General features: G+C 54.2%; 1 protein-coding gene across 8 annotated transcripts in view; it reads right to left on the bottom strand.

The window, feature by feature from the left end:
- The window catches only part of BCAS3 (BCAS3, microtubule associated cell migration factor), a 592226-nt gene that overhangs the window by 3137 nt on the left and 562355 nt on the right, over positions 1–26734 (bottom strand). For 2 of the 8 annotated variants that reach the window (XM_005693140.3, XM_013971823.2), the window contains 3 exons: positions 19793–19960; positions 9286–9351; positions 873–963 (listed from right to left, as the gene is read on the bottom strand). In XM_005693140.3, the coding sequence (XP_005693197.1) occupies positions 873–963; positions 9286–9351; positions 19793–19960 (325 nt within the window). The remainder of the gene's footprint in view (positions 1–872; positions 964–9285; positions 9352–19792; positions 19961–26734) is intronic. The other 6 variants (XM_005693143.3, XM_013971824.2, XM_013971822.2 and 3 more) reach the window with 3 other exon arrangements.

Below are 26734 nucleotides of genomic sequence, written 5' to 3' on the forward strand. Positions count from 1 at the left end.
ACCAGATAACTCCCAAAGCTCCCTACTGGTCTCCGGACCCCCAGAGCCCCCATCTCCAAGCCACCACATCCCAAAGCCAGAGCATGAACCTCATCGTGCCTTTCCTCTGCTTAAAACCTTCACCGTCTACTAAGGGTCCTGAGGATGAGGTCTCTCAACGCCTCACCTCTATCAAACTGCCTTCCGGGACCTGCTCCTCTCCAAGACCTCACCTCACTAAAGTGGATTTGAGGAATCCAGATAATGAGCTTGGGCAGTCTGGGGGCCTCGCGAGGCTGCTCCAGGCCTCTGGGTGTGTGCTCATCCGGGGAAAAGCCCTTCCCAGGCTCCTGTGGCCCCCAGGACACCTACTTATCTTTGAAGCTTAGCACGCCTGCGAGCCTGTGCTGTCTCCCTGGTAGCATGGCCAGGCCCCACCGCACTCTGTACTGACTCCTGCCCGGGGCCCCCTAGCACGCTGGGCATCGTCTGCTCACGTGTGTCACCGTCCATGTTGGGGGAGTCCCTTGGAGGCCGGCTCTGTGTTTGATTCCTTAGTGCCAACCACAGGGCCTACAAAATAGTTGGTGTTCAAAAAGCAGTTCTTGAGTGAATGAGTGGATGAATGAGAGTGAGTGTGGAGGGAAAGGGGTGGGTCATTGCTTCTGCAGCTCGGCTGCCAGTGTAAGAACCCGGGGCCCGGGTGCTCCTGGGCCGTTGCCTACATGCCCCGGTCAAACCCCTTGCTCTCTGCTGAGAGAGAGGACTGTGTGAGTGTGCGAGTGTGTGAAGCAGACGTGGATGTGGAGGAGGGGTGCACACGCGGCCCCCCGCAGGCCACCCAGCCGCCCAGCCCTTTGGAGCAAGCGGTGAACGGAAGTGTGCGGCCTTACCTTCCTCCATCCCGAACACACGCTTTGTTACTGTTGGGTTGTTCGCGGGCGCTGGGCGGTTGGCATTGTTTTTTTTTTCCTTTTTTTTTCCCTTTTGAAAAGAAAAGCATTGAGGAACCTTTTGGGAAAAGATCTGGACAATGATGGAGTACACTGATGTCGGCAAGCAGGAGGCGAGGGCACCAGGAGGTGTGGGGAGCTCACGCCGGGAGGAGGGTAAGCTGGCAGCAGAGTTCTGCAGTGACATGCACGTGTGTGGGGCTGCGGACCAGTCTTGGGGGCCCTGGAGATGGAACTGTTGTGGCAGAGCCGAGACCTCCTTTGTCAAGGGGGCGATGTGAGGGGAGAGGGTCCGTCCCCCGAGCAGGAGGAGCAGCTGTGGGGAGAGGAGAGGCGGGCCTGCCGCCCCATGCAGTGCCCGTGCAGGTGGGACGCAGGAGAGGACAGGAGGCAGAGAAAGCCTGCGGTTTCCAGGGATGCCTCCGTGTGATCTGACTCAGTGGTCCAGCTCGGGCCACCGCTCTCCTCCCCCCAACTCCAAGACCCCCGGGTCTGAATGGCAGTCGTGCAGCTGCACTGGATTTGCAAGGAAAGCCCACCAGAAACCTGCCAGGGCTGCAAGGGAGAGCGAGCTGGGGGCTCGTTATGTGGGGGCCTGGTGGCCTCCCCACTCAACACAAGTATGTGGATTCTGGGTGGTGGGAAACAGCCCGCTCTTATGGAGGCTGCTCTCCAGGCCCCTAAGATAACGGACTGCACTCGGACGGAAAATCTTACTGTGACCTCATGTTCCCCAGCGCCTCTGTGCGCCTGGGGGGTGGGTGCTGGTCTCCCCATTTTGCAGGCAGCTAAACCAAAGAGCAGGAAGCCACTGGCTCTGGGTACACAACCCCTCGAGAAAGAACTGGACTGATGGAGACGTGACAACTCCAGGCATCACTCTGACTAGTCCCAATACCCTCCACTGGCTGCGTCCACCCACTCACTGCTGGCTCTTTTTGGAAAATGGGGCCTGCCACCCAAGCTGCCCTTCGAGGTCATGGGCGGGACGAGGTAAGCCACAGGGGGTAAGGGGTGATGGAATGAGCAGCAGCTCCGAAGAAGCCTCAGCTCTCATGAAATAAGCAAAGGACCGAGAAAGCTCAGTTCTCACGCCACCCTCACTCTATATGGAGCCTGGCAAATTTCAAAGGTCTTGGGGGGTCGGGGCGCAAACAGGTGGCTGGCCTTGTCAGGGAGAAGCGACCCTGGTTCCCTGGGTGTGTATGCCAAGGGAGACCCAGGGGGAACGGAAGGAGGCAGGAGCCTGGCTGCCCGCAAACGCTGCCCCCCTCTTGGGGTGGGCCGTGCAGATGAGGGACATGAGGGAGATGGTCTGTCCTGGCCCCTCGACTCTCAGCGGGAGGCTGCGGCCCCTCGGCCAAGGCAGGGGCAGTGGAGACCAGCTCCTGGGAGATCTGAGTGGGTGCTGATGGCCAGGGCTGGCTCCACCTGGGGAGAGGCAGAGGATGAGCCAGGAAGGGGACACACAGCCCTGGAGATGGCATGGGGGGTGGGGCATGAGGAAGCCCCTCCCTCTGGAGTGCTGGTCCCCGAAGAAGCTGCTTCACCCTGGAGGGCCTTCTTCCCTGGGCCTATCCTCTCCCCAGTATATAGACCCTTCACTCCCTCGAGGCCACTCTATGCCTAGCAAGGCAGGGACTTTTGGGGACACCCTGGATGCAGGTCTCTCTAAAGCAACAGTCACTTTCCTAAGCATGTGGTCTTGGTTCCCCCATCCCCAGGGAGGCATGAAACCCTGAGGACGCAGGGTCTCTGTGAGTTTCAGGGAGAGCTGGGGTGCCCAGGAAGGCAGGGGACCTGGGGGGGGGGGTGTCAGGTGTGACGCACTACCTTGGGCTTGGCCTTCGGGCCTCTTCCAGGCCAGATGGCAGTGGGGGTGGCTGGAAAATCAGAGCCCCCAGGGAAGCCCCAGTCTCTGGACTCAGAGGGAGGCCTGTTTTGGGGACCAGTGAGGGCAGTGCTGTGCTTTGGGGAGGAGGGTCCCTGGGCCCCCTGGTTCAGCCCCCAGGGCCCCCTGGCACTTCTCTTACCACGAAAGGAGCAGCGTTTGCTGCGGGGCCCCTCTGGTGTGCTCAGAGGCTCCAGCCAGCCCAGCTCTGCATGCTCAGCCTCGCGATGCTGCTCATTAAAGGGATTAGCAGAGCACTTTTATTGGGCCCGGCTGCAGCCACACACCCCATTCCCAAGCTAACCTCCCGGGCAGCCTGCGGGGAGCAGGATGAGGCCTCAGGGCGGAGTCTCAGGCAGCACTGGCCACAGGCTTCCAGCAGAGAGAAGGGAGGGGTCCCCCACCCCGCCCCTCAGCCTCAAGGCCCAGGTTGGGGAGGCAGATGAGGCGAGTGGTTCAGAGAGCCGGCTCTGGGCCCTGCGACCTGGGAGACTTTAGGCAAGGTCCTCAACCCCTGTGCCTCAGTTTCCCGCACAGGAGGCTAGCAAGGTCTGTTTCATGGTGTGCTTGTAGAATTAAATAATGCATGCAGAGTGCATCACAAAGTGCTTAAAGCTTCCAGTCAGCAAATGTGAGTTTCTCCCATTGCTGCAATTGTATTAGTGATTGTGATTACCCGCAAGACCTTGCTGGGGGTGCCCTCCGGCTGCCCTCCCCCGGCAGGTGTCCCTGCCATCCAGACCCTCACCCCCACCCCTTCCCCACTGGAACCCTGGGAGAGTCTTTCTTTTTAATCAAGAAATGGCCTGAAGAGGAAGATGGCAGATATGTGTTTACAGCTTTTCATTTCCCTCCTTGCCTCTTTGGAAGTACCCTCTTCCAAGCTGGAAAATAAATTTCCAACCCTGTTGACGTGCATTGATTTTTCCCTCCTGCGTGTACCTCCCAGTTCTCCCGTCAGCAGGACCTGTGGTTAAGCCCCCTGCCTGGGTTGGGCTCAGTGGTACCTCTGAGGAGCGATGGGGGGTGGTGCAGGCAGAGCACAGAGCAGCCAGCCAAACTGCCCCATCCTGCCCAGTGCCTAGCTCAGAGGAGGTCTGCAAACAGAAATAATCTGGGTTCCTTTCCATGGTGAGGGGTCTTGGCTGGGGGCAGGGGGAGGGATCCCCTGACCCAGATCTTCAGCATCTTTCCTGCAGCCCCCTGGGATATACAGGGAGAAGACCAGGGGACCACAGGATGGCTTTGAGCTCAGCAAATGGTTCTAAATGGGCTCTGCCCCAAGCAATGGACATTATCCACAGGGGGCCTTCCAATGAGGGCCTGGGACCAGCTGTGCAGACGCAGAGACAGAGGTGCAGAGGACGGGGGCGGTGGCTGGCCGCCTCCTGCGGGGCTCAGCTTCCGGTGCAGGAAGAACCCAAAGAGATGGTCTGGATGCCAACGAGGGGGTGGTCCTGGCGGACGTGGCTCTGGGTTGCTTGTCTCACACCAGCCCTGGGCCTGGAAACTACTGTCCTCTCTTCCAGAGTGTCACTCGGGGAGGTGAGGGGGTCTCTTCAGGGAGAAAGAGGGGGGAGTCGGCTGAGATCGCTTCCTGAAACTCGGACAGCTCTGTCCACACTGTGGGCGAAGCCGGCCTCAGCCCCAGGGCATTTTTCAGGTGGTTAAAAGGGCAGCAGTTAAAGAGGAGGCGACCTGCAGGGGGGCCCTGATTTTCTTCCCACTCGGACACACCCACCGTGGTTCCTCCTGCCCCCTCGGCCCTTCAGGGTCGCACCCTCAGGCACCCCCACCAGGCTGCAGAAGTGCCAGCTGACCAGGGACCCGCTTCTGTACCCACGCCAGGTCTTGGGGGCTGGGTGGGGCTGAGAAGGTGTCCTCTTTCTCTTCCAGCAAGGAGTTTCTGCTCCCCTCCCAGGCTTGCTTGTGGAAGGAAGGAGGGCAGTTTCCCACAGTTGAGGGGCTGAGGATGAAAAGGCCCTTCCACGTTCAGATAAGGGGAACCCTGATCTGGTCGATGGAATAAAGGCGTGGATAAAAAGATGGCTAACAGTGGCCTGGGACTCTCCCGGGCTCCACACCTGTGTCTGAGCTCTGAGGCCGCCTACTTCCGGGCCTCTCACCGCACACTCAGCCTGGGGTCCCTGAGAGCTTGTGCCCCCGGCCCCTGAGTCCTGTCACCAGTGAGCAGACAAACGCCTTCCTTCCCAGCAGGAGTCTCTTCCAACCTAAGTGCTCCTGCAAACCTGCTTTCTTATCTCCCTGCCCAGCTCTTTTTCCTGGCTGTCCCGCAGGTACTGAGACCCAGAACATCACAGGATGAGGCCAAGGTCACATGGCCTGCCTTGCCCCTACCCTCTCCCCTTCCCCAGCTCCAGATGTTCAGGGCAAATACTTGCTGCTCTCACCTTGGGTCCCTTGAATTGTTTCCCTCGGCCACTGGGGCCACGCATGGGTGCGTAATAACCTCAGGGTTTGGGGGAGACTTGGGGCCTAAGGGAGACCCCAGTCCTTCTGGGCATCCACTGGCCCCTCCCCTGGAAGGTGAAAGTCATGATCAATACCTGGAAAGGATGGCTAAGGAGACCATCAGGTGGAGAGCCCTCTCTGCGTCTGGAGGAAAAGACATAGCCCCTTCCTTCCCTCCAGGAGGATAGGTCCTCAGGGCTCTGGAAAAATCTTACTCAGAGCAGGCCAGTCTGGCATTAATACGCGAGGCAGGGACAGAGAGGCAGGCTAGATCCTGGAGCTCCTGGTGGGCCCAGTGGGGATGACACAAGAGGCGCATGCCAGAATGCCGGGGAAGAAATAATCAAAGAGGGAAAAAGAAGGGGGGAGGGAGGCGTGAAGAATGAGGAAGGGTCAGTGTTCAAAAGGCGTCCTCCACCTGCAGCTGGGTGTGTATGTGTGCATGTGTATGCATGTGTGTGTACATGCGTCCACGTGTGTGTGAATGTGTACGTGCATGCGTGCATGTGTGTGTGCTGGGGTGGGGCAGGGAGCAGAGCATCTGAGTTCCAGGCAGAGCAGCTCCCTGCCCAGCCTTAGACAGGGGGTTACCCAGGAGGTGGGCTGGGGTCTGGGGGTTGCAGCCTTTCCCTGAGGCCCCTCCCACCAAAGCCATGACGCAGCACCAACTCCAGGCAGGGAGAGACCCACTCCCAGGAGCCCCACGTGACCCAAGCCCTCTCCAGGCTTAAGGGCAGGAGGGCAGGACCCCCCATCCCGGCCGCCCAACAGCACCCCATGCGTGGGGACCCTCTCAGGGCCACTACCTCAGTCTAACTGTAAATCCAGACCCAGGCAGAGTGAGTCCTGTCATGGAGTATTACACATGGGGCCAGCACGGGCGGAGCCGATCTGGCTCACGATCCCGGTTTTGAGTGATGTGATAACTCTGGCTGGAACGTGCTTGAGATCAGCCTGATGGAGGAGTGGCCTGGAGCCGACCCTGAACTAGCCCTGAACCCCGCCCTGCCGCAGACGTGCTCAACGACCTGGGCAAGTCCCCGCACCCCTTCTCTGCTTTACCACCTGTCAGGCGGGAGGGCAGCGGCTGCCCTGGTGACCTCATGGGCCGTGTGAGGCTCTGAAGAGAGGAGGATGTGAAGGTGCTTCGAGAAGCAGGATAAGCCCTGAGGGTGTGGCAGAGACTCTCACTGCAGTGGGGTCCTGGCTAGAGAGCTGGGGGTACCGTCTCTGAGGCCCCTGGAGAACCAGTCCTCACCCAGGATGGCCTGAACCGCCCCCTCCAGCCCCAGGCCAGCAGCATGGCCCGGGGGCAGAGCCTTGGCAGATGGCACCTGAGACAGACGTGGCGGGGTGGAGGGGGGCATAGAGCTAAGGGATACCTGGCCAGGCTCTGGGAACAGCCTCCTCTGCGCAAGCCTGCACGTGGCGCCCCGCGAACAGGCTGCTCAGCACGGCTCCGGGGAGGACACGGGCTCCCAGCGAGGAAACTGTCCCAGCGAACCAGGTGTCCAGCAGCCAGCCTCAACCTGCCCTGCCTCCTCAAGTGGGGTCTTCTCAAGACCCTCTCTGGGGCTGTGAGATGGCGCAGTGTGGCTTGCAGATGGCAGGGGAGACGCTGCTCCCCAAACGTGGCTGGCCTGATGGGCTCAAGCCACATCTGGTTCCCATTCAAATGTCCAAACGTAATTAAATTCTCTCCGACGCAGCGGAAGAGTTTGGTAAGATGTGGCTTTCCCCCTTCCACCAGGGTTAAGAAATCACTGTCTCGCACTCCGGTGGCTGACCGGCACTCCTCCCGGCCGCTGATCCCTCCTGCTCCACCAAGGAAGGGCCTGTGCTCGGCTCTGTTTTCTCGGGCTGAAGGGGCCGGGGGCCTCCCCGCAAGGAAGAACAGCCGAAGCCAGAGGTCCTGCGGGCTTCGTCGGGGCGGGGAGGCGAGCCACCCTGGGCAGACAGCTGTGGGACCCAGGCTCACCCTGGGGACACACCAGTGTCTGGATGTGTGGGGTCTTGTGACACCCTGCCGAGGGATTCCCTCTCTGTAGCTCCTCACAGCAGGATGCGCGTGCACCTCTAGCCTGCCTCTGTGGGCAGTGCAGCCTCCCCCAGTCAGGCCCAGGGTTGAGGGGCGGCTGCCCACCTCCCATGCACGGAGGAGGGTTGCAGACGGCCAGGGGCAGCCTGGGAGCCTGCCTGAGGGACCCCCGGGGCCGCCACGTCACAGGGGCTTGCTGGTTGCCTCTGGCCTGTCAGAGCCCCAAACGGGTTAAGGGGCAGCTGGGTCTAAGGTGCCCGGCCTTGGTGGGATGGAGGGCGGTCCCTTCCACAACGAGGAGGTCCACTCACCCGAGGCGTTGGTGCCTCTTCTGGCCTCCTATTGAGCCCCTGCCTGAATTCAAGCACAGTTCCCTGGGCGGGTTTGCCTTTTCCAGCTTCCCTTCCCAGCTGAGCACCTTCAGTATACGGCTTCTTTTTACTTAGGGATTTATGGCTTTCACAGTAATGGGTTCCATTCTACTTCTCTATGGCTATTTTCCTAATCATTGTGGTATAGGCTTTATGAGACTTTTTTTAATATAAAATAAGTCAGGGTATTATTCTTTTTGAAACGATCTGTCCTGCGAGTTAATGACTTCAAGAGGGTGTGGATGCTCCCCAGAGACAAACGGGGGCTGGGAAGGGGATAACTCTGGTAGGGGTAAGCGAGAATCTTCCAGATTCAAGAGAGGTCCCTTGATGACTCTAGGCCAGGTTGCTCACTGACACCCCTGTCTGAGCTCTAAGACCACTTTTAGGCTCACAAGGCATTTCCACACCAAAGAATGCTCACCCTGGGCCCAGTACACACAGCAATCCCAGTATTGCTGACCTGGCTCTAAATAGGAAGAATTTTGTATATCTGGTTCCAAATGGTTAACGGTTAGTAATGGATTTAATTTAATTTCTGGGTGGCATGACCGCCAAGGCCATGTGTCTGGTGCCTTCATATCAGTGAAGGTTTTAAGGAAATAAACCCAGTTCATGGATCAGTCAGCCTAGGCCAAGCCTAGCCAAGACATTGGCGCTGGGGTCAAGGTCTCTGTGGCCCCCGTTAGGGTCCCGGCCTAGGATCCTGAACCCACAGTCACGAGTCTCAATTAATCGCCGTGGCGCCGCCCGCTGCAGAGGAGAAGGTGGGCAGACGCTGCGTTAGCCTTTGTGCTCTGCGCACAGACCGCCTGCTGGTGCCGGGGCTCTATTCATTATTCAATTCAGCTCGCTCAGACGAGCTTTTCCATTTGCTCCTCCAGGAGGAATAACAAATCTAGAAATGCAATTCCACTTTGCTGTATTAAGATATTGATTTGCCTGTCGAGTGGAAGTGCATTTGTTCCGTCACCCCCCCTCCTGTGGGCAGGAAGGGGTTAACCAAATGTTTATCACAAGGCTGGCTTCAGAGTTGAAAGTAATGTGATCAGTAATGAATTTTGTGTTACATTAGGTTGTATAAATGGACAGACAAGCGCAGACAACAAGTGGCCAGGAGTCGGGGCTAATCTAATGATGTAAAAATAGAGACAGCACCAATTATACTAGGGGCCAGCTCCAGGCTCCTGCAGGGACTGCAAATGAATAGGTACAAATCAAATTACTCACTAATAGACGCACTACAAGAGGGGCAGTCAATGGTAAATGCATTAGAGCCTAGTGACCTCTCTGCTCTGCACTGCAGAATCCGAAAATTTGACTTCCATCTTAAAAGTGGGGGGCGGGGAATGAGCTTCTCAAAGAAACTCTTGTTGGGGGAACAAGAGCGACTACTCCCCACCCCAAACCAGGCCACGGTCAGAAGGTACCCCCCGTCTGAGTCGACCTCCTTCCCTCGCTCCGATGCCTCCCAAAGCCTGAGCACCAGGGGGTGGGGGGGGTGGTGGTGACCTCTCAGGGGGACAAAAAGGGACCAGGGGATGAAGCCCTGCACGTAGGCAAAGACAGGAAGTTACATACCAACACACTTCACAGCCACGTGTCTCTCAGGGGTGGTGGTTTTTACTGCTACGTCAAGGGCTGTGTCTGTATCGAAAATAAAATATTTCTTTAAAGAGGATTGCAACACGGACCCTGCAGGGAGCAGCTGGTGCCGAGATCAGGGGAGGAGAGATGAGAATCTGGTCTGGCCACTGGGAGCTGTGTGGGATGCTTGCGGTCTGTTCTGAGGTGCGGCGCGTGCAGAGCTTCATCTATTTCCCACCAGCCCAAGCTGCTCTGTCTTCGCCCCTCTGCTCCTCCTCCCAGTCCCGCCAACTTTCCTGCCTGGGGATGGAAGCAGGGAAGGCTGTGGAGGTCCCGCCAGCACGTGGGCAGCCCCTCAGGTTTTTTCCCTTCTGTCAGGCTCTAAGAATGGAGAGACCAGGCCTGAAGTTCCAACCTGCTGGGCAGGGCGAGGGGGCTGCTCAGAGAAGCCTTCTGACATGCCCCAACGCATGAACCATATGCTTACGTCGCATGAACCATATGCTTCTGTTCAGCTCCCAGTGGCTTGGGGAGGCATCGAGTATGAAACCAAAGACTCTCCAAGCGGTCATCCAAGGACCCGGCCCACGCCCGAATGGAGGCGGGGGCCCTGGTAGGCCTGGCCCCACCTGCTCCCCCGTGTAACCGAGCCCTAAGGCCAGCCCCAGTCACACACATCGAAGTGGAGAGTGCACACTGGTCCTGGCCAACTGGAGATGAAGGGAACAGGCCAGGAAGATGAGGCCCGGCCCCCAGCCGGGGCAGGGACAGGCACCCAATGGGAAAAAAGCATCCTGAACAAATGAAGCAACAGGGTGTCAATTCTCCGCAAACTCAGTTAAGCACATGGAGGGGTGGGATTGCAAGCTATCGGGCTACAGCAAATAAAACACATGTGAGGGGGTCGGGGGGAGTCTGGGAAGCCTGGGGCTGGGAGATTCTGCCAACCTATCTTAGAATGCCTTCTGGAGTGGGCCTGAAGGTGTCTGGCTGCGGGGTGGCGGGGTGCAGGGGTGGGGTTCAGAGCAGGAAAACAATCACCCAGTGTCAGAGGGTAGACAGCTGACTCTGATGTGGGTGCTCGGAAACGCCTCCTTCTGTTAAACTCAATCTGATGGGCATGGCTTGGCCTTCTCAGTACAGGCCTCTCTTCTGCTTTAAGAGCTCAGGCTCTGGCTTCCTAAGGGGTCAGAGGGCCATTTCCAATGTTTATTGTCTGTGTGTCTGTCTTTCCTCTGTCACCAGCCATCCCACCTCGGGGGTGGTCCAAACACCTCAGACCATCTTCTGAGGCAGAAGGGCAGAGGTAGGGGCCGAAGGGAAAGATGGGTATTTAACCATCCATGACTGTATTCAACTTTGTTCAGATCTTACACCTCGCAGAAAGGTCAATGGTTAAAGATGAATTCTCTGGCAGAAGAGGAGGAACAGAGAGAAAGCCTCCCTTTTGTTAACCATTTACCTGTGTTCATGTCTTCAGAGAAGGGCCCTTACCTGGGGGGTCCAGTGGCCCTTCTCCACCCTTTGTCCAAGCCTGTCCATTTCCCACAGGAATCCCTGCTTCCCTGTTGAGGCAACGCCTGGAAAGGGGACTCTGAAGATTCACCTGTGAGGTCACGGGGGCACTTCCTCCTTATAGATAGGAATCAGTGTGCTCTGGTTAAAGAGTTCAGAGTCAACTTTGGGCAACTGAGAAATGAGCAGAGATGCTTCTCAGCCCAAAACTTCTGCGTTATAGCTCTGCCTTTGCCTGGGGCTTTCAACAGCCCTAGGGGAGAAGAAGAGAGGGGCGTGGGGGTGGCGGGGGGGCAGAGGGAGAGGAGGCGGGGCAGGGGAAGCTGCCTACCTAGAATGGGCCAGGAACCAACAAGTGTGTATTTTAAACACAATCCCTTTTCCCATTGCTCTGACTGGCTTTCATTGACCTCTCAGGAGCCACAAAAGCCCATCCAGTCATTCAGCAAACATTAACTGGAGTTCAGCTTGGCTCTGCTCCCAGAGCTGGATGCTGGGCAGGGAAAAGGTTGCTGGATAGAGGTAACAAAGATGAACTGGATTCAGTCCAAGGACCCGGAATTGGGCTAAGACACGCCGGACGGGCAGTCTGGCTGAGGTAGGGGCTAGAAGGACCACCGGAGCTGAGCCTTACCCCAGTGGGCTGGAGAAGGGAATACGCGCTGCTCACTAATGTTAAAGGCAGCATGCGTGGCCTGTCCTGGACCAAGCCTCCTGTGCACAGGCAATGCAGAAGTTCAGAGAGAGGGGAGATTAGAGCCTGGTCTACAAAGCGGACTGGGTAGGGGGCGAGGGCAGCCCGCCCCTGAACACAGACAGGTCAGCAGGGCTCGCGCTGGGGATGATGGCCGAGGGTGTCGGCATGAACTACGAATGGGGGGTGACTGTGGAGGGGGTGGAGGGGAGAGGCTGGAAAGGTGCGGGAGCCGGAAAGAGACTCTGAAATGTGACGGCAGGAGCCCAGGCGGTCAGCTGTGGGCCCAGGAGGGCGGACAGGGAGAGTGGGCCCTAACATGAGGGCGGCTTCCTTCTCTGGGGCTCCCGTCTCGAGGGTAATGGGCGGAAATGACTCAGGTGACAGGATATTAAGAACCGGAAGTTCTTCCTGGGCATCTCCTTTTGATCCCACAGCTCTGAGTTATGATTTCACAGCAAAGCTTTCATTTCTCCTCCTTTGTCCATCGTAATAAGGGACATCTACTGAGTGGTGGTGTGACAGGGCATTTGCGCGGGTGGCATGGAGTCTGAGGCGTAGAAGCCGTTTGGGAGATGGTGCCTTGAGGACAAGACAGGAGGAGACGAGGCGACCGAAGCGCTCAGCATGGGGAATGGCGGCGGCCAGGACGTGAAGGAACAGGAGGCTAATGTTTACTACACTTCGTGGCTTCCCTCTCCCAGGCCTTAGAGAGGAAGAAAGGAGAGAGGGGAAGCTTTCTCTCTCTGTGAGGGCAGGAACTGTGCCCAGGGGCACCCTCAGAGAGCCCGCCTACAAGGGGAGCCCCAGAGAGACAACACAGGTCTCCAGAGGAGGCAGTGGAGAGGAGGCCCTGAAAGCATTTTGTAAAGACACCGAAGAAGGAGGGGGAAATCTAGGGCCCAACGAGGTAAAGCAGAGAAGGATCTACGGGACTGGCCAAGTTGCTTGGACGATGGCACTTGCCGGGGAGTAGGGATGTTTAACAGCTAAGAGAGGGCTCTGCGGTGGCTCCCCGGTGATAGAGCCCGCCTCCCAGTGCAGAAGACACGGGTTTGATCCCTGATCCAGGAAGATCCCACGTGCCACAGAGCAACTAAGCCCCTGAGCCACGACTGAGCCCATGCACCCTAGAGCCCGTGCTCCACAACCAGAGAGTAGCCACTGCTCTCCCCAACTTTTTAGCGAAAAGCCCACCTGGCAACCAAGACCCAGCACAGCCAAAAACACAAATACACAAAAAATTTAAAAGCTAAGAGAATTAATTCAGCCCCCATGCCTGCAATTATGGTCACGTGATCACATGGCACCTGAGATGGGAGGGGATATTATGCCTCCTGCCGCCTTAGCAGGAAGAGGTCCCCAAGCCTCAGCAGCGAGGCAGGCAGGAGTTTCAGGCCCGTTGGAGCAGCTAATCCTAGACGAAGGATGCAGGGGCCAGCATGCAGGGTTATGTGTTTTGGGGTGCCCAGCTGGCCAACTCCAGCACCAATAACTAACACTGGTTGAGAGCTGAATTCCTACAGTCCTGAAATGAAAGCTATTAGTGCGTGTGCGCGTGCACACACACACACACACACACAGAGCTTTGAGTTATCTTTTGCAAAACATAGGTTGTCAGCGGACATTTATTAATTCACTTATTGAACCCTTCCTGAGATCATTTAAAACCTTCACACTGTTCAGAATGTTCTTTCCACGTTAGGAAGGAAAAAAGGTACTTTTCAAAGTACCTTTCCACCTTTTCTAAGAGTAAAGGTAAAGATTTCTGACAGAAATCTTTGGAAGACCTTGAGTTGAAAATAAACTCATAGCCTTTTCGGTTGAGTAATTAATATACATTCAGGAAAAATCAGAGGATTTAGCAGAATAAACTAGAGCATTGGTTTCCAAACTAGATTACAATTCATCAGTGTGTTGCAAAATCAATTTAGTGGGTCCAGACTGCATTAAAAAAATGAAATAAAATAATCCTAGAGTGCTTTGCCTACACTACTGTTTTCTGAAAGTTCTGACTAAGAAATATTTGAGAGAAAGTATACTTGAGCAAGGAAGTAAGTGTATGGAAGGTAAGAGGTAAAGACTGAGCCCCTGGGGGGTTGTAATCCCCAAGAGTAACTGCTTCTGGACTAGAAGAGTCAGTTAAAGAGATGCTGGACACAGCTCCATGTGCTATTCAGTAGCTCCTTGTCTGTCATTTTATATATAGTAGTATGTATATGTTAATCCCAAACTATGCTCAGTAATCCCAAACCTACAGGGGAAAAGAATCTGAAAAAAAAAATATATGTATGTATAACTGAATCACTTTGCTGTAACCGGAAACTACACTGTAATCAATTATATTTCGATTAAAAAAATACTTTAAAGAAAGAGACGCTAGACAGAAAAAGTTGCAGCCTCTTTCCTACCCCGAGAGCTGTGATCAAACAGGAGAATGAAACAGAGTTCCCAGGACTGTGGGAAGCCAGCTCTTGACCGTGACTGCTGACTTAGTGAGCTCCTGAGAGTCACCAGCAGCCAGGGGAGGCAGCCTGCAACAGACGCATGTCAGGAATACTTCAAGCAGCTGATCAGGACCTGTGAATCAGGCCTAAGGGCTTTTGCTATTGGATGTGGGAGAAAGCCAAAAAAAAAAAAAAAAAGACAAGGTTTAGCTAAATAGTGATTGAAAGAGTTAAGGTCTAAAGTGACAATGAAATTAATATGTATCTAGGTGTTTATGAAAATTTTTTGTGTTATATTTTTGCCATTTTTGTTTAGTCGCTAAGTTGTGTTTGACTCTTTGCGACCCCATGGACTAGACAGCCTGCCAGGCTCCTCTCCATGGGATTTCCCAGGCAAGGATACTGGAGTGGGTTGCTGTACCCTCCTCCAGGGGGAATCTTCCCGACCCAGAGATCGAACTCGCGTCTCTTAGGTCTCCTGTGTTGGCAGGAGGATTCTTTACGGTTGAGCCACCAGGGAAGCCCAGGTTATATCTTCCCTCAGACACAAAATGACTGGAATAAGTAAATGTTTTGCTTATGGAAAAAAAAAATCCTATTTTTCTAGAAAAGGCAATATTGAAAGGAATGTCTGCTAAGCGGGAATTAGTCAAGTTATTTTGAGGGGGAGTGATGGAGAGAGGAGGGGGCCGCGGGAGACGGCATTCCAGGCCGAAGGAGAAGTACGTGCAGAGGCCCCGCAGGCAGAGAGAGCACGTGTGCTCAGGGACCCTCTGGGGAGTTGAGTGGGGCTGGGGCTCGCCCAGGGCAGGGACAGGAGCCTGGAGAGAGGGCAGTGGCTGGTCACGAAGGACTTGGTGCGCGACAAGCCGTGAATCCAGGAGAAGGACAAAGCTGAGGGCAGAGCAGCCCAGTGTATGGATACATGGAAACATGGGCAGGGGACTGGACGATGGGCTTGGAGATCAGGAGAGAAAGCCAACCTGGAGGCACTTTGGAAATCATCGGTTTATGGATAGTAACCGAGGCCACGGAAGCGGAGGAGATGGCCCTGGATGGATGGAGGGAGGGGAGAAAGGATTGAGATAGGGCCTTGAGACATGGATTTAAGGCTGACAGAGGAAGAAAACTCAGGGAAAGGATGGAGAAGTAGCTGGAGGCAGAAGAAAACCAGGGGCATGCGGTGAGGCAGGAACCACAGCGAGATCACTCCATCATCACGGGGCCTGGCTCACCAGGCCAACACTGGGGCAACATGGACACTCAGGGGGGACTCTGGGGAGGATGGGCATTGTGGTTGCTCAGGCTGCAGGCAGGGACTGCTCTTCCTCTGGACAGGAGGAAAGGGGGTTTTCAGGGTCTGGGTGCAGGAGGCCAAGGGATTTCACAAATGCTGACCACTCTCTTCTGAGTGGGAGAGACAAGCTGGTGGGAGTAAGAGATTTGAGGGGAACAGGAAATCTGAAATAGTATCCATCAAGAAGGAAAGAGACCGATTTTAAGCTGGTGGATGGATGGAGCCCAGGTACCACACTGAACAAAGAGCAGACTAATTCATACTCAATAAACAGCAGTAACATGGGAAAGATAATAAAATACAGACTCTCAGAGGACCAGAGACACAAGAGACTCTCTGAGGGAATGAAAACAGGCTGGAAGCCACGGCAGTGAAGCAGGGGCTACAGCGAAACTGCTAACATGGAGGTTAAGCGCAGGATCCCAGGCACCCGGCAGTTCCTGCACATCTGCCGCAGGCCAGACACTGTTCTAGGCACTGGTGTCTCCTGTGAGAGATGAGTGCAAACTGAGAATCGGGAAAAGGCGCAGAAAGACTGCCTGGGCTCACTGGGGAGTAGAGACCGCACATTGGCAGAGGGGCACCAACCCATCTGAACAATTCACGACTTTTCTTCAGCCACCTAAGTGTACAAGCAGGGTTGGCTTGACCTAAATTTTGCTTTGCTGAATGGGGAGATGTGATGATGTTAGAGAGAAAGCAATTTAGTCAGTTATGTTCAAGCTGGACTTGCAAATCCCACATGTGATCTAATTATTCATAGACTACTTGGTCAGCAGCCAACCTGGAGGACAGAGCCAACACCTGCCTCCTAGTTAACCATGTTTTAAAATGGATCTTCTCTGACTTTATACGCATGGTGAAAGTGAAAGTGTTAGTCGCTCAGTCGTGTCTGGCTCTTTGTGACTTCACTGTAGCCTGCCAGGCTCCTCTGTCCATGGGATTCTCCAAGCAAGAATACCGGAGTGGGTTGCCATTTCCTTCGCCAGGGGATCTCTCCCAACCAGGGAACAAACCCGGGTCTCCCGCATTCCAGGCGGACTTTGCTGTCTGAGCTACCAGGGAAGCCCCATGCCCAGAGATCTTGTCCAGCTGCAGGTGCTGAGTCAGCAGGGTTTGGTGGGGCCTGAGAGTCTGCATTTCTAATCAGCTTCTGGATAGAGATGTTGCTGCCGGTTCACATATCACTCTTGGAAGAGTAAGGTTTTGAAAGGCTTTGCTTTACTTTGGGGGAGAGCTGGTGTACACTATGGTGCAGCTTACCAGTGGAATGCTGGGGCTGGCTGGCTGTTGCACTTTCAGGAATTCTGCTAGATGACTGAGATCGTGTTGACAGCCTGAAACTGGCTGTAATGGGAGCTTCTATGCTATGGAAATGCCCAAATGCTATACATCAGGACTTTCCTGCTCCCCTTTGTAGAGCTGGCTGTTAAACCCTCACCAGCACATCACTGGCTAAATCTGCACAACAGTGAAACATGGGTACAGTGGGCTTTGGCGTCAGGGGTCATGAAAGCATGTGCCATTCACAGCTTGATAAAGAGGCCACCTGTCCCGGATGTACACTAAACAAAGAACCTGCTGGAGGCATTACAGGGACTGATCATCTCTGCCGCCTCAGAGAGACCAACAGAGGCAGACGCCTGGGTCACCCTATCCTCCACCCAGAGAAGCAGGTTGTGGAAAGAGACAGGGACCAGGAGGCTCCCTTGAGCAACGGGTGATGTGCAGGAAATTCTCAACCACGTCACACTGCGCTTCCCTGGCTATCCCCAGGCAGCAGGCGGACTCTGCTGGGGGTGGGTCAGCCTGCCCTTTCTAGGACCCACGGCTGCACTGCTAGGCTGATACTTTATTTGGAGTTGCAAAATGTGAAGACTCAATCTCAACAAAGGCAGAGGGGAACAGGTTAACTTCCACAATATCTGCTTTACTTAGTGACCTTTAAAATCACGGCAGAGATGGGACTTCCCCAGGGGTCCAGTGATTAAGACTTTGCGTTCTAATGCAGGGGGTGAGGGGCTCAATCCCTGGTCAGGGAGCTGGGATCCCACATATCTCAAGGCCAAACACCAAAACACAGAAGAGAAGCAGTGTTATAACAAATTCAGTAAGGACTTAAAAAATGGCCCACATCAAAAATAAAAAATCTTAAAAAATAAAAAACCAAGGCAGAGTTTTATATATATATATATATATATATATATATATATATATATATATATATATAAAACAGACACACACACTCACACACATGTCAAAGTAAACCAAATGAATCCCATTTGGTGACAGTTTGGGGAGGAAAATGAAATCCCTCAGCTCTCAAAGGGCGTCTCCTATTTTCTGACCTGTGGGTCAGGCAGTTTTAATTTCCTCTCTCCCTCTCTCTCTTTTTTTAATTTCATGAACCCGCTTAAGGCCACAAAGACTCCTGAATCCCTCAGCTGTCCGGCAGATGAACCGCTGCCAGCTTCTCTCAGGTTACTAATGGTCCGTGCCAGGCTGAAGTTCCCCAGCCCGGCCTGAGCACGCCTTCCCGTCTGACTGCTGGATGACACGGCGGGCTCTCCGGGGCTTCCGAGGAAGGCGGCCGGGAGGAGGGCCGACCCTGAGCCGCTCTGGCCCTGGAAGAGTGGCTCCTGGGCATGTGTCCGGTGCCACTGGCCCTGCTGGTGTGAGCGGGGCTGGACGGGGCCCCAGGGTACAGGGGAAAGCTGGGCTGCAAGTGAGGCTCATGAAGGGAAAAGCTTTTCTTCCAGCTTCTGAGCAAAATGGGGTTAGTAAGTGTTAGTCCCTCAGTCGTGTCTGACTCTGCGATTCCATGGACTGTAGCCCGCCAGACTCCTCTGCCCATGGGATTCTCCGGGCAAGAATACTGGAGTGAGTAGCAATTTCCTCCTCCAGGGGATCTTCCCAACCCAGGGATCAAGCCCGGGTCTCTTGCGTTGCAGGCGTATTCTTTACCATCTGAGCCACCAGGGAAGCCACATGGGGTTCAAGTCCGCTGATAATGGCTCTGCTCCTCATCTCTGGGTCCAGGTGGGAGAACAATGGTGTGATGAGCTGCCGTTCACAAGTCAGAGGATTTTACAAGGAGGGCTGAGAGGTGGTGTGCCTGTGTGTGTGGGAGTCAAGGGTAGAACATGGTTGGCTGCAGCTTCCAAGGCCTGCATCTTCCTTTCCAGGGAAGAAGGAGGCATGGAGCGGGGGTCGGGGGGTTGGTCCTCAGAGACGGCGGTCTCCCGTGGCTGGATAAGGCACCTCTCCATCTCTAGCCAACTCCCTCTCTTGCATCTATTCTGTTCGTTTGCCAATTATCACACGAGCGCTATGGGCAGGCATGAAGCTAATGCTGTGGAGGTAGAGTTGAGGACAATATGTCTCTATCCTCTTAGGACAGAAACAGAGGAACTGAATGGAATGGGAAAGAAGAGAGGGAAAACTTAACCGCTACACCCAAAGATCTAAAAGACTGAGAGGTTCCACAGGGAATCGGGATTGCGCGATAATGTCAGGCATTCTGAGTTCTGCCAAAAATGCTTTGACTCTCAGTCTTGCTGGTCCTACTTCCTGCCCCAGGTGTGTCCGTTTCTCCTCCCTGGGATCCTCTCTCCAAGGAGGCGCATGGAGCGGGGATGAGCAGTAAAGGACAACAGGCTTGAGAGGACTCAGGCAGGCAAGAGCAGGAAGGCCTGCAGCCAGGATCTGAGGACCTGTGCTCCATCCCCTGGTGACCTCAGAACACCAAGAAGACGCCTGTCAGCTGGTCCTCCTCGGACATAAACACTGAGCTAGACCCCTCACTAACAGCACAGATGTCTAGGAGGAGCTTTAGGAAAAAGGAGAGGCAGGCTGTACTGTAATTCTGTAGAGATGGAGGGGTTATGGCCTTTCCTAAGTGCGTGTGTGTGTGTGTGTGCGCACGTGCCTGTGTGTGTGCGTGTGTGTGTGCTTATAGCTGCTTGCCTGGGGCAGGGCCCACCCAATCATCCAAAGATGCAAGAAACTGCTCTAGCCCCCAACTGCTGGACTCACTGCCAGACAACAGTACCAAGGCCAAAGGCAGCATAAGAAAAAGCTGTCTGGTGGGGGTGGGGGCAGTGGTCACACCAACCCTGCCTGCTTCATCCTTGCCCTTTGGGCTTGCAGGACCCACTGACACTCGCCAATCTGTAAAGCCTGCAGCAGGACAGAGGAAGGCGTGCTGCCTCAGTGCTCGTCGCCCAAGGGCTGCTGAAACCTTAGTGGGCAAGGCGGTCCCTTTCCCTGGAGAAGGCTGTCCTTCAGGCACCGCCTGTACAACACAGTGGTGGAACCACAGCAAGTCTGTAGGCAGCAGGCCGTGGAGCAGGGGTTGGTTCCATGGGAACTCCCCTCTGCACCGGGTTCCTCAATACCAGAAGCTTCCAGAATGGATGGCAACCAAAATGTTAACTAGAGAAACAGAGGGTTAAGACAAACACACGCACCCTCTCCCAGCAGAGAAGCTCCACACCCACAGGCGCCGCTCACGACCAAGTCAGGCTAGGAGTGCGAGGCCACCTTTACCTGTTCCGGGTCCCACCACGTCCCGGCTCGGGGACTCAGCCATGGCGTCGGCCAGCCGCTCCCGCAGGCCCTCCTCGGTGTGCTCCATGGAGGCCATGTGCCGCAGCCCAAAGCCCTCTGGCCAGCTCCCGCACACCTCCAGCAGGGTCACGCTCCGGTCGAAGGTACCTGCAGCACACACGGGGACATCCGACCTGAGTCACCTTGCAGAGGGCAGGCTGTTGTCAGCGCTGGCCCACCGCCACCTCCCCACCCCCACCCAGGGCCTGTTTCAGCCCTTCCTGAGGCTGGAGGAAGGAACACAGTGAAACACGGATGCGCGGGGCAGGACGAGACAGCTCATGCTACCAGCTCAGGGCGTGGAGACCGCCATGGTATGGGGCTAGTAGTTTTTGAACTGTTTTTTCTTTTTTTTTTCCTATTGAGTGGCTTGTAAGATCTTTATTCCCTGACCAGGGATCGAACCTGGGCCCTCAGCAGTGAAAACATGAAAAAGAGTCCTAACCACTGAACTGCCAAGGAATTCCCTGAACTGTTTTCGGAGGACCTACAGGGTTCCCCTGAAGTCTTCAGGGACTATTTCAGGCTGGAGGTCAAGGGCAACGGAATCCTTGCCCAGGTTCAAGCAAAACTCCCCTACTTGACTCTGTTAATGCAACAGGACTTCCCCTAAAGCTTCATTTTTAAAAGGGCTTACCGAGTTCACATTAAAAAAAAAAAAAAATGCTTTCAAAGTCACTATAGCCTCTAACCTATACCAAATGTCCTCGTTTTACATCTGAAGCTCAGAAAAGTTACGTCCCAAGATCCAACAGCAGGTCTGTGGGCCGGTTTGGTTCAAGGACTTGGACGCCCTGACAGTTCGGTCTACACCTCATCCTCCTCCACTGCACAGAGTTCCCCAAGACATGCGCATCACTGGGGTACCATCTGGGGGGACGGTAGCAGGAAGGCTGGGTGACAGCATCTTCCCCAAAGATCTTTCCTCCATCAGGAGCTGCAGCCCAGTTCCAAAGAGTACACGGCGCTCTGCTGAAAGCCAAGCTTAGACTTTACATGCAAGATCACTTCAAAGGCTACCTTTAAATGATTCGACTTTATTATACAGCAAGTCTTCTGTGAAAGCTTATTTCAGCCGCTCTCTCTTGGAAGGAGATTATAGTCATGCTCTGTTACTTTAAGCCCATACCCTTTCCCCAGTGATTAGGTAACTGAATCCACCACATTTATTGGGCTTGGTTCCTGCCAGCACCAGGAAGATGGGGAAAAAATGCAAATGCCAATGTTTCCCAAAGTTAAAAGTACACCAACACACACTCTTTTTATCGGGCCTTGCTTCTCCTCTTTGATCAGCCGTCAGAAACTATCTTCCCTCGGCAGCCTGGACTGGGCAGCGTCAGCGCACACTCCCTGCCAATGACAGGTGGTAATAGAGAGGGTGCGAGCCCCAGCCCCGGCAGGCGGCCCTGCCTCTGATAACGGCCCAAGAATCGAGGTGATAACCATTCGTAAACACTCCGACAGCCGGTGACTCCATACATCAGCAAAGAGGGCCAGATAATCCTGGGCTCTCCTGACCAGACAAAGGCCCTTGGCCAGTCCGCTGGGATTTCTATGTGTGGCTGGGGTCACTCCTGGCTCCTGAATGTCATCAGCCAAGTTTGGCTTTGATTTATCTCTTGCCTAGTTGGAGGGTGGATTCCTGGTGCCGGAGGAATGGGCAGCGTCTATAAATGCATCTCCCCAGGAAGAGGCCCACCTGGGGCGGGGGTTGCTGGGGATCAGCTTGCTGGGTGGCACCCGGGAACGGGGACCTGCCCCGTACCACATCCTCTCTCCATTGGGCAGGGTCAGGTGATGGGCCTGGGGAGCCAGGTGCTAGGCAGTGGGGCTGGGGTGCTCAGTGTCAGCCCCTCAGAGGCCTGGGCTGCGCTTATCTTGCCCTGGAGCCCACATTCAGTATCAGCATCAACCATGACTCAAAGGTGCCCAGTCCCCAAGGACACGCAAGGACTGATGACACCCAGCGGACTGGCGATCCCGCTGTCCACTCACTAAGTGGGGAGAGGCAGGGCCCTGCATGTCGCTTTTCCATTTCTGAAGTGGAGCTAATAACACTCTGCCCTGTGTCAAAGGAGGGGAGAGATCAAGTGAGGTTCCTGCCAGCTCTCCTCCAGCACCGCCCTACTCTTGGTTGACAAGATCAAGAGCTACAGCACCAGTGTTTCTCTGAAGGGTCTGCCTGGGACTTCTATGCCTAGTAATTTACAGAAGAGGAGATTAACAATAATACACGGGCACACTCCTCTGCTCTGTGCACTCAGGGCTGAGGCAGCAGCTTCTTCTTCTTTTTTTAATGGACAGAGATGTCCCAGAGCCAGGGAAAGGAAAGAGAATCATTGCTCCTTTTCGCACTTCGCATGAGCACAGTGCCTGCCTTGAGAAAGGTGCTCAGTTAAGGCTTGTAGGGACTGTGTTCGGCAGTCAGGGCAGGTAAGCTGAGAGCAGGACCGGGAGAAATGTCAGAAGGCAAATCAAGAGGACAACAAAGCAACGCAGCAAGATGTTATAGCAAAAGCTGTGTAGGACAGAGGCCGTGACAGAGGGCAAAGGCCGGAGGAGTCTGCAATATTTTAAGGGACAAAGTGACAGGACACAGGAGAAAAAGATCAGGAGTTAGTGTTAGAGTGGAGAATGGAAGCAGAAATATAGGCTCCAACACAGAGGAGCTGTGTGTGTCCTGGCTCTGGGCAAGCCGGTTATCTTTCTGGGCCTCTGACTCCTCATCCATAGAAGTGGAAAACCAACACAGTCTCACAGGGGTATGTGTTAGATAAACGGCGTATGGTGAGTTCTCTGCACATAAGGGGTATGCGCGTGTATATGTTAATAATAAAAAGTTTACACCATGTGACGCATCATCATAGATGGTGACTACCACGACGATCCTGACAGGCAGGGACGGGTACCACTCCAGCATATGGGAGAGGAGCTGAAAGCGCAGAGAGATTCAGGGAGGCTCAGGGTCTCCGAGTGACAGAGCTGGAACACAGGCTGCTAGTCCTTAGCTAGGAGCTCATTCTATCAGCTGCATCTGCCCTGGAGAACTGTTCCAGGGAGAAATCACCCCTGTCTTTCTTAACTTGTTCTGGGAAAAACTTCTGTCACCTTCAACCATGGCCTTTTAAACATGCTTTCCATTCCCAACCTGCCCAAGTTTCTTGGAGTATCATGATTAAAGCTATAACAAACCTAGACAGTGTATTAAAAAGCAGAGACATCGCTTTGCTGACAAAGGTCCGTCTAGTCAAAGCTATGGTTTCCCCAGTAGTCATGTACAGATGTGAGGGATGGACCATAAAGGCTGAGTGCCAAAGAATTGACTCCTTCAAACTGTGGTGCTAGAGAAGACTCTTGAGAGTCCCTTGGACAGCAAGGAGATCAAACCAGTCAACCCTAAAGGAAATGGACCCTGCATATTCACTGGAAGGACTGACGCTGAAGCTGAAGCTCCAATACTTTGGCCACTTGATGGGAAGAGCCGACTCACTGGAAAAGACCCTGATGCTGGGAAAGACTGAGAACAGGAGAAGGGGATGAAAAAGGATGAGATGGTTGGATGGTATCATCGACACAATGGACATGAGTTTGAGCAAACACCAGGAGATGGTGAAGGTCAGGGAGGCCTGATATGCTGTAGTGCATGGGGTGGGTCACAAAGAATCAGACAAGACTGAGCGACTGAACAACGAACAAATCATGATTATGCTGAGGAGCCATTCTGTCTGTTGGATGGCACACAGGAGAAAAGAAAAATTGATAGGAGATCCAATCTGCTCTCTCTCAGCAGGGGCACTGTGAGGAAGCAGGGGGTAGGAGACTGGGGATACAAAAGGGAAGTGAAGTATTAGTCACTCAGCCGTGTCTGACTCTTTGCGACCCCATGGACTGTAGCCCTCCAGGCTCCTCTGTCCATGGAATTTTTCAGGCAAGAATACTGGAGTGGGTAGCCATTTCCTTCTCCAGAGGATGTTCCCAACCCAGGTCTCCCACACTGCAGGCAGATTCTTTACCAGCTGAGCCACCAGGGATCCCCTTCCCAAGCAAGTGTTCAGCAAAGGTGCACCCAATCATTTCTACTGTCCTGAGAGGCCGCAGAGAGGAGGTACTTAGTGGTCCTGCTTAGAGGGCGAGGAGGAGTCCCAGCAGAGGCTCAGCAATGCCCCTTCCTGCCCATCCTTCCACCCCTCCAGTGCAGATGAGGGCAGCAAAGGAGCTCACGAGGTCTCCTCGTCCTGGAGCGAGAGAAGGGCTGCAGGTGTGTGTGTGCGTCAGCAGGCGCTGGGGTGAGAGGCCAAGCCCTGGGGAGAGTGAGGTCACCTCTGGGCTCTTAGGCAACTGCATATCTTGTCAGCGTGGTCGACGCTGCCATCATTCATCTGGCCAGCCCACAGACACTCCATCAGATGGGCTGGCCCTTTGAGTCCCATTACGGGGGGAAGGGTCAGTTTCAAGGGGGAGAAGACACTTAGTGCAGGCTGCTTGCAAAGCACAAAATACGTGTACTTAGCAACTCAGATCTTTAGCTGAAGCAACCCTCTGCTGTTTACCAAGCCTTCTCACGTTGATTATTTTGGTGAACTCACACATTCATTAAATATGGATTAGTGTCCACTGTGATATGAGTCAAGCACTGTGCTGAGGGGTGGGGAAAGAAAGTGAGCCAAAAAAAAAAAAAAAAAAGGCCCCACAAAGCTCGGGGAAGCAGCTGTGATCACCGTTTCACAGATCTGCATTTTACTGAGACTGAGAGTGCTGAGACAACTGAAGGTCACCGGTCCTGGGAGTGACAGTTTCCCCTGATACTTCCTGGGAGCCCCTTCCATCAGGCCCACCTCCCACCCTACTCTTCCTGGAATATTTCTAAGATTCAGTTTAAGTCCCATTGGCGCAACGAAATCTTGCTATAATGATAATCAAAATTATCAGGAGCGCTCTTCCACGAAGTTTGATTGTCTACAAAGTTCTTTACCTGTCGGGGGGAGGCTGGTGAAAGCAATAAACTCACCACCCCCGAAATGTGTGTGCTGGCAAACATGAAATGATACAGGCCATTTTGGGGTGCTGATGGATGCCTCTGAAGCCCGTCCTCAGATTCCCAGGTTAATGAGATCGGTTTCATGGCGTCTTTCCCACGCTGCCTGACATGATTCACACGATCTGCTCTTCAACCTAGTTTAGAAGCCGCCTGAGGGCATGGATTCCTCCAGAAGCCACAAGTCTGTAATAAACACTGGGCTTTGTGTATTGCGCTTGCTCAGAACATGTTTATTGACTGATTACAACCATCTGAGAAATTTGACAGTCGCTCTGGAGTCAATATACCCTTTGGGCGTATCGTCCCAGAGATCATACCTCTAGGGCCAGCATGGTGAGGGGAGAATGGAGGTGGGCAGAAAAAGCAGCTAAGATTAGAGGAAGGAAAAAGCTAAGTGAGTGAGCAGAAAATGCTGCAGTAACAATTCCTACTGTCTTCTGTGCACTTGTTTTAGAGTCAAGGTTCTGGGAACTGGAAGAACCAAAACAATCTGCCTTGGATGATAACAGAGAGTCGGGCTCGTACAGGTGAGCTTCCTGAATCCTTCATCCCAACTGGGCATCCTGTATTATACTGTCTCCCCAGAGGAGAAACAGGTCAGGTTCTTGGGTTTCACACACCCATTAAAGGCCTGCCAGTGACAGCTGGTGAGCCAGCAAGGTCCTGGGGAGGCTGGGGGCACACGTGCTCTTTTGTGCCCCACTGTCGAGGGGCAGGGAAGACCAGTGGGTGAGGCAGCGTGGGGGAGCTGGGATGTCCTCGGAGCTGATAGTGTCTAATCACACCCTCGCTATTCAGGAGACTGTGGCTCAGCCTCCGCTTTGGACTTTCATGAGAGCCTGCTGATCTGATTTCCAGCCACCGGGGAGGCCTGGTACCAAGGGTAAAACTTGTCATTAAACAATGCTCTTCAAGGCACAAGCCCTCAGGATGAGAGCGTGTGATGATCATGATATCCATGATAACTCAGAGATGATCCCAGGCATGATGAGACCAGCCATTGGAGAGTCTCCCCACCTGCTCTCCAAACTAGCTCACCAAACTGAACTCCAGACTGGTGCTTTCACATAAGCATGGGGTGTGGATATTAGCTTCCTGGTTATTAGGTGTGGCCGCGGGCATGTTTCATTGTGTCAGCATGTGCTATGCCATGGCTAACAGACATGAGGAAGGGAGGCTGAGGGCAGAGGAGGACCCCACCTGTCCTTCTCAATCCTTCAGGTCACTTCCCAAGCTAGCTGTAACCCACATCCACTGACGGAGTACAGAGTACAGAGCAATCTTGTGGACTCAGATTATCGAATGTTCACCAAACTTGTGGCAGGGTACTACCGCTGTTCCGTAGTCATCCATTTGGCTGTGAGGTTCAGATTTGGGAGTGAAGTCATTCCTAAAGGCTCTACTTCTCCAGTTCAGAAGTGAACTTAGGAAGAGAAGGGAAAGGTACCAACAAAGCACAGAAACACCTAGGCTGATGCTGGAAGCCAGGGGATGTGTCCAGACGTGCTGACGGCATGCCTGTCCTCACAGGCCCTCAGGGCCACGAGCAGGAAGGGACTATTCACTGCTCATCAGAGGTCCGTGAACAGACAGCTGTGAGGGCCCAACATGTCAAAGGCACCTGAGCCAGGGAAGAGGAGTTCAACAACAACCGAGACACCAAGAATTTCTTTGTAACGTAAAACAGAGGAGTTAAAAGCAACGATACAAATGAGCTTATTTAGAAAACAGAAGCAGACACACAGACTTAGGGAAGGAACTTGTGGTTGCCAGGGGGTTAGGATGGCGGGAAGGGATAATTAGGAAGCTTGGGATGGACAGGTACACAACGCTATATTTGAAAT

The sequence above is a fragment of the Capra hircus genome, chromosome 19, assembly GCF_001704415.2.
Source record: "Capra hircus breed San Clemente chromosome 19, ASM170441v1, whole genome shotgun sequence".
Lineage (NCBI taxonomy): Eukaryota > Metazoa > Chordata > Mammalia > Artiodactyla > Bovidae > Capra > Capra hircus.